We start from the raw sequence: 12,043 nt of genomic DNA on the forward strand, positions 1-12,043 counted from the left end.
GCCCCTATCTTGCGGGTAGAGTGGGCTTTTGGAGGAATAGATAATGTACGTTTTACTTTGTGATAGCTAATTTGTATGCATTTGACATTCCACCTTGCAATTCCAGATTATGATATGGGGTTGCCTTTATGTGGTGGTGAGAAGGACACGAAAAATTGTTTTGTTTTACGAAAAGCTTTTGTTCTTTCAATGTATTAAAGAAGTGCTATTTTCATGTCTAGGGTATGCAGAGCTCTTTCTCCGACTGACTGTGGTTGCGAGAAGAACACTGGCAACTCCACAGACTGAATGAGGTGAAAGGGAGAAATAACCTTAGGGAGGACTTTTGGATTGGTTTAGAGAACCACTTTGTTATGATGGCGTTGCAAAAATGGGTCTTGAATAGTGAGTGCATGTAGCTCACTAACACTTCTAAGGGAAGTAATGGCCACAAGGAAAGCGACTTTCTATGTAAGAAATTGTAATTCACATTTATGCAGAGGTTCAAATGGAGGGCCCATTAGTCTTGTGAGAACAATCTTCACATTCCATACCGGTGAGGTGGTGCCCTGGGAGGAATTATTCTTTTGAGACGTTCCATAAATGCTTTAATGGCAGGCACTCTGAATAGTGAGAAGTGCTGCCTATTCTGTAAGTAGGCTGCTATGGCAGCTAGGTGTAACCTAATAGATGTGTATGCTAGGTTAGACCTTTGAAGATGTAATAGATAACAAATGATGTGTTGAATAGACACATCTAGAGGTTTGATATTATTGTTGTTACAGTATATTACAAATCTTTTCCACTTGGCTGCGTAGCAGGCTCTAGTGGTGGGGCGTCTAGCCTCTCTAATAAAGTTCATACAGTCAAGGGGAAGGTTAAGGTAACGAAACTAAGACCTCAGGAGCCAGATCGCTAGGTTGAGCTGTGCTGGGTCCGGGTGTCTGATCTCTCCACAATTCTGGGTTAAGAGGCGTGGTGTCGTTTTTGGTGTGGGACTACTGATAGTTCCAGCAATGTTGTGTACCACGGTTGTCTGGCCCATGTTGGAGCAACTAGGATAAGTGTCAGTGAGTGTTGCTGCAGTTTGCGCACCACCAGTGGAATGAGTGGGAGAGGCGGAAAAGTGTACGCAAATCTGCCTGACCAATTCATCCATATTGCATTGCCTTTGGACAGTGGGTGTGGATATCTGGCGGCAAAGCTTGGGCATTTGGCGTTTTCGTGTGTGGCAAAGAGATCTATCTCTAGTTGCCCCCAGATATGGAAAAATGGTTGAAGAAGTTCCCACTCGTGAAAGCGTTTGACGATTTAACAGATCTGCTATATTGTTCTGGACTCCTGGAACGTGTTGGGCTAGGAGAAAAATGTTCTAGGGAATAGCCCATCTCCATATGCGTTGTGCTAGTTGGGAGAGTTGTAGGGAGTGTGTCCTGCCTTGTTTCTGTATGTAGTACATTGCTGTCACGTTGTCCGTGCGGACTAGGACAGCACCCTTGGAGAGGACGCATCTGGAGTCTTGCGTGAGGCACTATGAATATGCAAGAGGCCATCATCCCTAAGAGCTACATGAACACTCGAGCTGGAAGAGAGTGTTGAGGCTGAAATTTGGTTATGAGGGTTTGCATGCTTGCTAACCTGGCTGGACTGGGATAAGCGATTGCTTTTGAGGTATATATTGTGGCACCCAGATATTGTATGTGGGACGGTTGTAGATGAGACTTTGCGTGGTTTACTATAAACCCCAAGTAGTTGAATACTGGCTTGGGGTGATGTGCACACTGACTGTATGAGCTGGCTTTTATAAGCCATTCATCCAAATATGGGAAGACGTGAATGTGTGGTCTTCTCTGATGAGCAGGAACTACCGCCAGGCACTTGGTGAATACCAGGGGTGCTGTGGTGACTCCAAAAGGGAGTACTTTGAATTGGTAGTTGACCGTCCACTACAATCCGGAGATATTTCCTGTGAGGTGTGTGAAAGGGAATAGGGAAGTAGCCGTCTTTGAGATCTAGAGTGGCAAGGAAGTCACCTTGTGGAAGAAGAGGAAGGACCTGTTGAAGTGTGACTATGTGGAAATGGTCTGAGTATGTACGGGTTTACAGGTCTGAGGTCTAGAATAGGTCTCAGAGAGCCGTCCTTTTTTGGTATGAGAAAATACAGAGAGTAAACTCCTGTGTTTCGTTGGTGCAGGGGAACTGGTTCTATTGCACTATTTTGTAGGAGGGAGATGACTTCCTGCTTGAGCAGTGATAAATGTTCTAACGGCATTGGGAGCGGTTTGGGTGATATGTTCGGGGGTAGAGGTAAGTTCCAGACAGTAACCTAATTAAACGATTTGTCCCACCCACCTGTCTGTTGTAATGTTGTTTCAGACAGGAAAGAACTGCTGTATTCTTCCCCCTACCGGAGTGGAATGGTCAGGGGGGAGTGGAGGGAAGTCATTGGGTAGGGGTGGAGGCAGATCGGGTATTGTTGATCTTGCCTCTACCTTTGTTATTGTTGCCTCTGTAGCCTACTCTCTGGTAACCTCTGGTGAATGCAGACTAGGTGGGAGCCTTGAAAGAGGTGGAGGGGTTGTCAGAGGAGTATCCTCTGGAGGTGTGTTTGCAGAAGGAGCAACGAAAAGAACGTCTGGGACCTTGTGATTTCAAGGCTCCCATTGATTTAGCTGTGTCTGTCTTTTTTCATCTTTTCAAGTGATGAATCTACATTAGGTCCAAATAAGTGTTCCTGATCAAATGGTTTGTTTAAGATGGAACTTTGTACTTCAGGTTTAAAACCTGAATTGCGTAGCCAAGCAGGTCTACGCAGGACACTTGTGTTAACGGCTCTGGAGGCGGTATCTGCTACGTCCAGAGCGCACCGAATGGAGGTGTTCGTGATGATTTTTCCCTCCTGTATGAGGTAATTGGCCCTGTTTTTATATTTGTCTGGGAGGTGCTGCAATAGGGTCTCTAGTTCATAGTAATGTGCCCTATCGTACCTGGCTAACAGAGCTTTAGTGTTGGCGACACGCCATATGTTAGCTGCTTGTGACGCTGTTCTTTTGCCAGAGGCGTCCAAGAGTTTGGACTCTTTATCGGGGGTGGAGCGTTCCCTGATGTCTGAGAGTTGGCCCGTTTCCTAGCATTGGAGACTGCTAGGGAATCTAAAGGTAAAGGGTCCTTAATGTAGGCTGGCTCTGCAGAGGCAGCTTTGTGCTTTTTCTCGAACCTGGGGTTAATAAATCTAGCCCTCACAGGATCTTTAAATACTTCAGGTACATGCTTGATGACCCCTTTTTAGCATAGGCAAAATAGAGGTGGACCTTTGTGAGGTATCAAAAGTGTCCATTAGAAAATCCTCTTCCACTGGGTCTGAATGCAAGTTAACCCCGTGGTATTGTGCATCTCTGCGGAGTAGCTGATTAAAGCTTGTTGTGTCCTCTGGAGGGGAAGGCCTAGAGGGGTAGATGTCCTCCTGTGGAACATAAGGACATCTGGCATGCTGTAATCGTCCCAGGGATCAGGGGAAGCAGGTGGACTAGGATTCCCTAGTGGCTCTTCATCCGCACACCCCCCGTGCCATTGGAGGGGTCATCGCCCCTTGGTGGAGGAGATTGTGTAGGAGAATGGCGTGGAGGAGGAGGTGGTGGAGAAGGGACCTTGAGGGGAGATGTGGCAATGTCCCTCTTTTTAGGTGGTGGAGCCGGTGCAAGCGTATCCAATGGGCAAGCGTATCCAATGGTCTCCTCTTTGAACTTAGTGCGAGTTGACCAGTTTTAGGGTCTTTTAGAAAAGTTTTTTGTCTAGGATCTGGTGTAAAAAGCTCTTCTGATGGAGGCTGGTCTTTCGCCACCGACTTTTTTGGTTCGGTAGCCTTACGCGGCGCCGACTCCGGAACGGTTTTGTGGTCTTTTGGCTTGGAACTGTGATGTTTTACAGTCTCTGTGGCGGTCTGTGGAACCGGTTGTTTTTTCGGTTCTGAGGCTTTTTTCAGCTCCGAAGGTTGTGAATCCGAACTTTTAGGGAACAGCTTTTTGCTTGGCTCCGAGTGTTTTGAGGACACTTCTTGAACGGAGTCCTTTCCATGAGCCAGATGCCAAGGCCCGCATCGAAGATCAGAATTGAGGACCTCGAAATTGGAGACATGCGTGACTGGTGCTCGCAATCGAAAACAATTCAGTAGAAAGGGTGAAGGGTTGCGCGCTAAAAGCGAAATCGATGACCGTTCTGAACTGGAGCACGAGAAATACATCCGAGCCCGATGGCGGAAAAAAACAATCTGAAGATGGAGCCGATGCCCTTGGGCACTATCATCCAAAGGAGGAGTCTCCTATCTTGTGACTTCCAAAGACTTTTCTAAACAAGGACAGCACAACAAGGTCCACATCAGGAAGGTATCCAAACATGGACTTAGGATTTGTGCCTTGATCAAGAGCAGCAGGACTTTGATAATCACAAATGTGCTTGCTCTGTGCGTGTGAAGGTTTGCATTGCCGCTGTTCCTCCTATATAACTTTATGTCCAGTTGGGTTTACTTAGAGAGTGCACCTTAAGGCCTGCACTTCATTAGTTCTGTATGAGATTAAAGCTTGCTTTGTTTCTGCTCATGTTGTACCTATTCTGTGCGACTGAGGTTGGATACTATCAAGGTTGTATATATTCGGAGTGAGTGATGTTTGAATTTCCGCTGCCATGCTATGCCTGGTCTCTATATGTAACAGATATTTGCATAATTTCTAGTTGATCTGTAGTGGGTGTGTGCGGGGGACTCTTGCACTGTAGTGGTCTATGCTGTACCTCTCCATAGTGCGAGGGGTGTCTAGAGTTGTGCCTCCTATCTGGTACATGTGCTGCCTCTTACTGAAGCTTAAAAACCAGTTTCACTATATAAGTGCCAAAATGATTGGTCTGGTCAATGCTTTTCTAAAAGCAGATCCAGTATGTGAGTTTGCATTCTCAATTTACGTTGATTACTTTGCATCTCTTGTAGGGAAAAATACAGTTTACTTTGTAAAGGTAAATTTATTTAAAACGGAGGCAAAATATTAATATAAACAAAGTTAGGTGAGAAACAAAAATAAACATTGTACAAAAGTTTTATTTTTCAACTGTCATAATTTAACAGAACTCACTTTCTACACCCAATCATACTTTTGTCAAAGTACCAGATATGTTACAGCATTTAAACAAGGCAATTAACCTAATATGGGCTTTTAAAATTATACTATAATACAAACATAATTTATGTTTATTTTAACAAAATTACACATCCTAAAAAGATGCAGTTTTTCACATTCCTGTATTTTTGCTGTTTAGAAGCCAAGGAAAATAGATGGAAGTAAACAGCGCCAGCAGGAAGTCTTCATCGCATTATGATGCAGTTGAATGGCCAAGATTTAGAAAGATTGACGTCATCAGGAAGCCTGGTAGACATCAAGTAAACTTATATGTAAGACTGTTAAGGAGATAACTCTTTCAATAAGAAATTTTAATTCACAAAGGAAAAAATATCGATCAACTTTTAAAAGAAAAAAAACTCAACACATACATTTTGTTGTTGAAGTGTTTACATAAAATTTGCTTTCACAAAGTTGCACTCCAAGGAGAAGCCAATGCCAGAGTAACAACTGCGGGGTTTGCCAATGTTGGATTCCTTCAAATAATCATGCTACAACAACACTGCAGCACTTAAAGTACATACATTACTTTTAAGGCAAAATCATTTGCATACATCAAGTAAGAATTAGTACAGTTCAGACAGACAAAAATGTTAAGAGTAGAAATGTAATTAACCACTGAGCGATACAAGCTCACTTCTACAATAGGCTGGTCTGCCCAACCACACTTCAAGAAAACTGCCAACATACATGGCACCGCCGGGACAAATATTGGACTTGCACTTGAAATGTACGTTCTCTACCCACACACAGCTATATCAAGTCCGACCATACTTCTAAGATGGCTCACACCAACAGATGCATCCCGTTCACGAAAATTACAGTAATTTCCATCAAGCCAGGATATTTTGAATTAATTTTGCTGTGCTCTAGGGAGAAGAAAGATTGAGTGGAAACCATGTGCCATCAAATTAAGTGCTAAAAAAAGCATCAGGCAAGTGAGATATTTGCCCATCAAAACAAACTAGGTCTGCCACACCTAACTGAAGAGGGCTAACCAAATGCCCTGAGCGAGGACCTTTACATGCGAGAGTCTAACCGGCACTCATATCTGAACACTAGCCAAAATCTAATAAGGGAATTTGCTTTTGTGACAAACTGATGAAACCGTTTTCTATTGGTCTGCTTCAAGTGCAAACCCTTGACAAACAGATAGATGAAACCCTTTTTTTACCAACTATACCATGTACAGCTACAATTCTGCACTGGCACTTTCTTTACAAGTAAGTACTCTATAGCAAAGATGGATTGGGGGTGGGAGGGTCGCAGTTTATCTGGACAGCTTGGAATGGTTGAGAATAAAGTCTTTGTAACCCGACAGGATGTCTTTCAGCAGTACTGGCACTGAATTCCTTTCTGTTGACGCTTTTAAGGCTCTGTACATACTCAACGACAATGGTTACCTGCACCCAGACCCTGAAGTATAGACAGCGAGAAAAAAAGATTTTGAAGTCAAGCCAGATTTTGACTCTCGGTGTAGTATAAAAGGTACTCCCCGCTTCACCAATTTCACAGCTTAAGACAAAGAGTGCCTCTCTCTAGCTAGAGAAAAAAATGTTTGGCCTGAAGCAGATTCAGAATGGGATGACAGTATCCAAGTATATGCTCCAATTCAATATGCTCTGGAAACTATACTAGGCATCCATCAGCATGGGTACATAGACTGTCACTTGGCTGTTTCTGACAGGAACAAAGGCATTTCGGAAAATAAAAAATCTTTATACCCACTCTGTAGCAGTTCTGAATCTTGTCAACACATGAAACACCTCAACTGCAGTTCTGCTGCTCCTTCTCATCTAGAACATTGTCCTGGAAAAGATGCTGCCCATGGTAAGTACGTTTCCAGGTCGCATTAACTACCTAAGGATCTCTTGACATACTGGAATAACCGCAGTTCACACCATGGAGAAGGACCATACATCCAAAAGTTATCAGAGAAATGCTCTTTAAGCCAGTTTGTTTCATACACCTTTCAACCACAAAACAACCAATAATTCTCAAAGAACCTCCATGAAAGTCTTTACTACTTTCCTTGGGGAGTCAGGGCTTGTCATGTTCTGAGTTTGCACAATCCATTCGGCACCTTGTGTCGTTAGGGGTACAGATGGTGCACTGTGAGTTAGCAGGACTAAGCCCACATATCCAGATGGTGTGCGCGGAGTCGGTCTCACACAGTTCTGATGTTTAACCAAACGCACAGTTTTTTCTGTAAGGATAAGCAGTACGACAGGAGTTCCTTCAAGAAGAGCAGCATTCATTGCTGTTGTAAACATACCAGTGAACCCACTGGTGCATGTTGTTGCCACAGCATCTTCTTCATTTGTTTTCTGACCAGACTCTTCCTCTCTTCTACCTGGCCTTCCAAACAAGCCCAGCTCTGCCCCTTTCCCTTATCAACTGCTCAGTCAGACACCACTTTTTGTGCCTCTAGCTGTGAATGCTCAGCCTTGCTACAGGGTCCACCATAAAAAACAGCCATTTTTTTTACAGTACGCAGTACGTTAACAGAGTCTGTTTTTTTGTTGTTGTTTTGAGTGGAGTTTTATGTAGTGCGAACTAGACCCGGAGGTTACAGACTGACACATTCAGTTTTGTTAGGCACAGGGAGATTTAAGTGATTGGCCCAGAATCACAGAATGTTGAGTGGCCCTGCAGAGACTTGAACCTGGTTCCCCAGCTCAGAGGTCGACGGCTCTAGCCGCTTGGCCACATTCTCTCCCCAAAGGTAGAAGGCCTTTAATCATCCCCATTTTACCAAGGCCAGTTTGGCAGCTTTTGAATCAACTGGATAGTAATGACCTTATTTTTTGTTAGATTTTTATTTAATTGTATGTTCCTATAAAACCATAACCCAAAGTACACTGATTGAAATTTGTGTAATCCGAATAATGTACCCTCTAATTGAGTTATGTCAACAGTGGGTGTCTGCTGCAATTCAACTCAAAGGTATATCATTACCCTGGTTTGTCTAGTCTGGACACTTGTATTGCGCACATATCACATACCGAGGGAGTCTCATGGCGCATGCAGACAGTCCTGAGATGGGAAGATGAGCCAGAGGATAGATCTAGCAGAAGAGCCAGGTTTTCCGTTTTTTCGAAAGCTCATAAGTTCAGTAGTTGTACGTAGGCTCAGAGGAAGTTCGTTCCATAGGGATGGTGCCATGAAAGAAAAGGCACGGCCACCATTTCTGGCAGTTTGAACTCTGAGCGGCGTGAGCTGTAACTTAGTGCTTGATCTCAGCTGTCGGCCAGGCATGTACCATGTCAATTTCTGAGTCCAATATTTTGGTCCTCGTCCGTACATGTGTTTGTGAACAGGACTTATGGAAGAGTTACAGCCGTAGGAAAGTGCAGGCAACACCATACAGTGTCGGATATAGAGGACAGTTTGTCATTCAGGGATGTTCACTCCGCAGGCCTGTATTTACCACTCGGAGAAGAATGGCAATACAGTGTCTATGTGGGCTACAAAGTAATAATTTTATCATCATTCTCCCATCTTGGTACTTGTTGAACTAGTGATATCAGTGCACTGTCAAGATCACTGTGGCAAATACATGTCAGACAGTGCTGTGTGCTGCTATGACAAAATGGTGTCGGACCATGATTTTCCAAACAGTAAGGACCAGCGGGCATTCCGATAAGCAGATAAAAGGTTACAAAAACAATTAAATAATTCAGACGTTGGCTCGATTAGCATTCAGTAGGAAAACAAGTCATACACACACCAAACTATCTAGGAGGTTTGAGAAACATACAAGTGTTCCATACGACTGAATTTGCCTCAAAATGCATTTTAATGCCTTGAGGACCCATAGTGCAAGGTACAATATGAAAGACTGATTGTCAAACCACCAGAATCACAGATTTTCAGACTTTCACGTCTTTAATTAAAGGATATGACTCATAGTCCAGTGATTGCGTAAGTACTCCAGTCAAAACAAACTCTGCATTATGGACATCTGGAAATGTAAATGAAACAGATTAAAATATACGCATATGCTCATTCATGCTACATTTATCAAAAAGCTAATACGTTGGTCCATGAAACATACCTATATTTCTTGCAAAGAATTCTCGGCACAAGTGGAGGTCATTCTCACACGATATTAGGATTATCTCTGGTAAACTCTAGAAATAAGAAAAAGATAGAGTTAGACAATAAACCAGACCTTCAAGCAGGCATGAACATTCAAGGCGTGAGCACTTGTACCTACTTTGTTCTGTTTATGTTCCATCAGTTTGCGAATGGGAGGCTGCTTAGATAACACTTTCCCTCCTGCGCTTTCCACAATTGCCTTCATTGTTGAAAGACTTGGACAAATACCAGGTGTGATGTAGAAATATTTTCCCTGATTAAAATAAAACCAGACGGTAAAAAAAAAACAGGAAAAGATTGTTTATTTCATTCAATTTTCAAGAACCTTCTTTAAGACTGGTTTGAATGTAGCACTCAAGCTTATGTACAGATTGAAAGAATTGAGTGTACAGAAAGGGAGGTAAACCGGTGCACTTGTCTAGAATGAGATCCTATATGAAACAGTCTAGTCTGCTTTTATGTTCTTCATCATGGCAATCACGGTAACAGATCTGCCCAAACTATATGCCTGAAACTAAAGGCCAACTTTGCCTTCGATGTTGCAGTCAATACTGCTTTCCTAGACTCTACTCTCAGCAGTACCTCTGGATTTAATACGTGTTCTATAATCAATATTTCTCGTGGGCGACTTGTGTATACACAACCGTTTTCTCGAAAAAAATATTTCAGTTGTTAACTCTCGAGCCCCATTGCCCCTCCAACCTCCTTCCCCATACCTCATAGCCCCATATTGTAAAATCTCGTTTTAGAAGCACTACGGAGGAAAAGGCACGCCCCTAGTTCTGCATTTATTCACCTTGTACATAAACGCCCAACGTGTCCTACCTTTATTTCACTTTATGCACATATTTCTTGGGCCTCTCTTCAGAGAATGTTACTGAAACATTCACCATTTTGGTAATATTCTCTGGGACACACCAGTCTATCTGTAACCTTCTGAAGAAATAGCACAAATGGCAGGATATACGACTAGAATGAGTTTACGCTTCCTATGTACATTGGTAAGGAGAGTTACTTAACAATAACAATACTTCTGCAGCTTCAGGCCACTTTATGTTCACAAGCCGTGCATTATACAATCTGGTGGCTGGGTTCAGAAAGGAGCATTTTAATTTGTTTTTTTAAAGAATCAACAAGAAAAGGAGTCAGGATAATGTAAAATCAAAATGTAAAACACCCAAACTTTGTTTTTGCTATACATTACTCTGCAATCTAGTGGTTGGATCCAGAACTGCATCCTTAAAACAAAGATTAATCTCTGGGCATCGACTATAAGCGGATACAGTACAACCCACACTGACCGCAACTGATTTGAACCCAAATGTTGGGCTAAAACACAGCTTGGGAAAGTAAAATAGTCACACTCTGCAAAACACAACATTTCCATTTCATCATGGTGCATCGCTCATTATACATTTTATTTCTCCATCTCTCACCTTTTCTTTGTCACAAGTTTCATCTCTTGTCTCTTCCCTAAATGACCAGATGGGATGGCCGCACTCTATATCGAAGACTTTGCACTTGGATGCACCTCTTAAACCATTCAGCTTTTTAAAGTATGATTTTTTACATGGTCTCAGAGGGAATCAGTGTAATCCCAATTTACAACAAGCATTTACAATGCAATGGTTTCGCCTTTTGAAAAGTTTGAGTTATTGGCATTGTAAATGACAACATTTGTATTTATGTGTTGGTTTTGAAAACAGATAAATAAATGGCATTGTCACTTACAATGCCAATAGTTTAATCCCTGGCAAATGCCACTCATCAAGCAGAGACACTCTGCTGCAGTCACAACTGTGGTTTGGAAAAGACATGGACACACTGGAAGTAAATATAGTGTTACTGGAAATCACAGCACGCATTAGTCAATTTCCTGGAAGAACCTCGATTCTATTAACTACCAGCAGGGTACACGCTGTTTTTGACCGAGCTGACATTTTTGGCCGCTGATTTTTTTTAAATTACAGGTCATGGCTAAAAACTCAGAAGAAAGAATGTTAAGAAAATTCATAAAAAATCCTTTACATTGCTTCAGTTAAAGGGATGTTATGGTTACAAATCCTATTAAAATTCATCAATTTTGGCAAGCATTGTATAATTTACCGAACGCAGTAACGCCTGACCTCACATGTGGTAATAGATATCACCACAAATGGCATGGTTCCAATCACTGATGAAAACCATCATCGTCGACATCACTAGAACCAATACAAGGAACCAATACAAGGCAGAGTAATTCAAAACTAACAAAAGTAACCTATTACAAAATGCAACATCTCTTGGAATGGCGATTTTAATTTTAGTAGGCTCTAGATTGAACATGAAAAAATAGAAATCAATATTGTTCTACCAAACTGACTAAGAATACAAAGATCACAGTTAAACCTACTGCTGGACTAGGTGAAATTGATGGAGTTCTAAGGGCCTATTTTGGAATTTCTGAAAGTGGCCTCGGTACAGGGTGGGCCTAAGGGTGGATATTTGGACCGAAGGTCCATACTCCAGCATTTCATTGATTACAATCTTTGCCTATGGTAAGGCTGCTTACGAGCATCGACAAGCCTTCATTCAGAGCCGTACACAAAGAGTAGGTATTAGCACATCTTCAAGGACATACTGTGCATATCTAGTTGGTACGCCAATTAGCTTTATGAACAAAACAGGTTTCTATAAAATGCACTCCACAGTGTTACTTTCGAAAACACCCTATGTATCACACAATCATTTCGCATCTTTTCAAGATTATCCACTGGGCATAAACTTTAAAAAATGAAATAACTTTTTAAAACCCTTCT

General features: G+C 42.3%; 1 protein-coding gene across 2 annotated transcripts in view; it reads right to left on the bottom strand.

Annotated features, from left to right (window-relative positions):
• Nucleotides 1-5,047: 5,047 nt before the first annotated feature.
• Nucleotides 5,048-12,043, bottom strand: part of PAXIP1 (PAX interacting protein 1) — a 192,106-nt gene continuing 185,110 nt past the window's right edge. Inside the window, exons 18-21 of one of the 2 annotated variants that reach the window (XM_086941477.1) lie at nt 9,364-9,498; nt 9,202-9,277; nt 9,051-9,108; nt 5,048-5,422 (exon numbers count right to left, since the gene is read on the bottom strand). In XM_086941477.1, the coding sequence (XP_086797603.1) occupies nt 5,401-5,422; nt 9,051-9,108; nt 9,202-9,277; nt 9,364-9,498 (291 nt within the window). In that variant the 3' untranslated portion in view covers nt 5,048-5,400. Of the gene's footprint in view, nt 5,423-9,043; nt 9,109-9,201; nt 9,278-9,363; nt 9,499-12,043 lie in introns of both variants that reach the window. The other variant, XM_086941478.1, reaches the window with a different exon arrangement.

The sequence above is a fragment of the Lissotriton vulgaris genome, chromosome 10 (genome assembly GCF_964263255.1).
Source record: "Lissotriton vulgaris chromosome 10, aLisVul1.2, whole genome shotgun sequence".
In the NCBI taxonomy this organism is placed as follows: Eukaryota; Metazoa; Chordata; class Amphibia; order Caudata; family Salamandridae; genus Lissotriton; species Lissotriton vulgaris.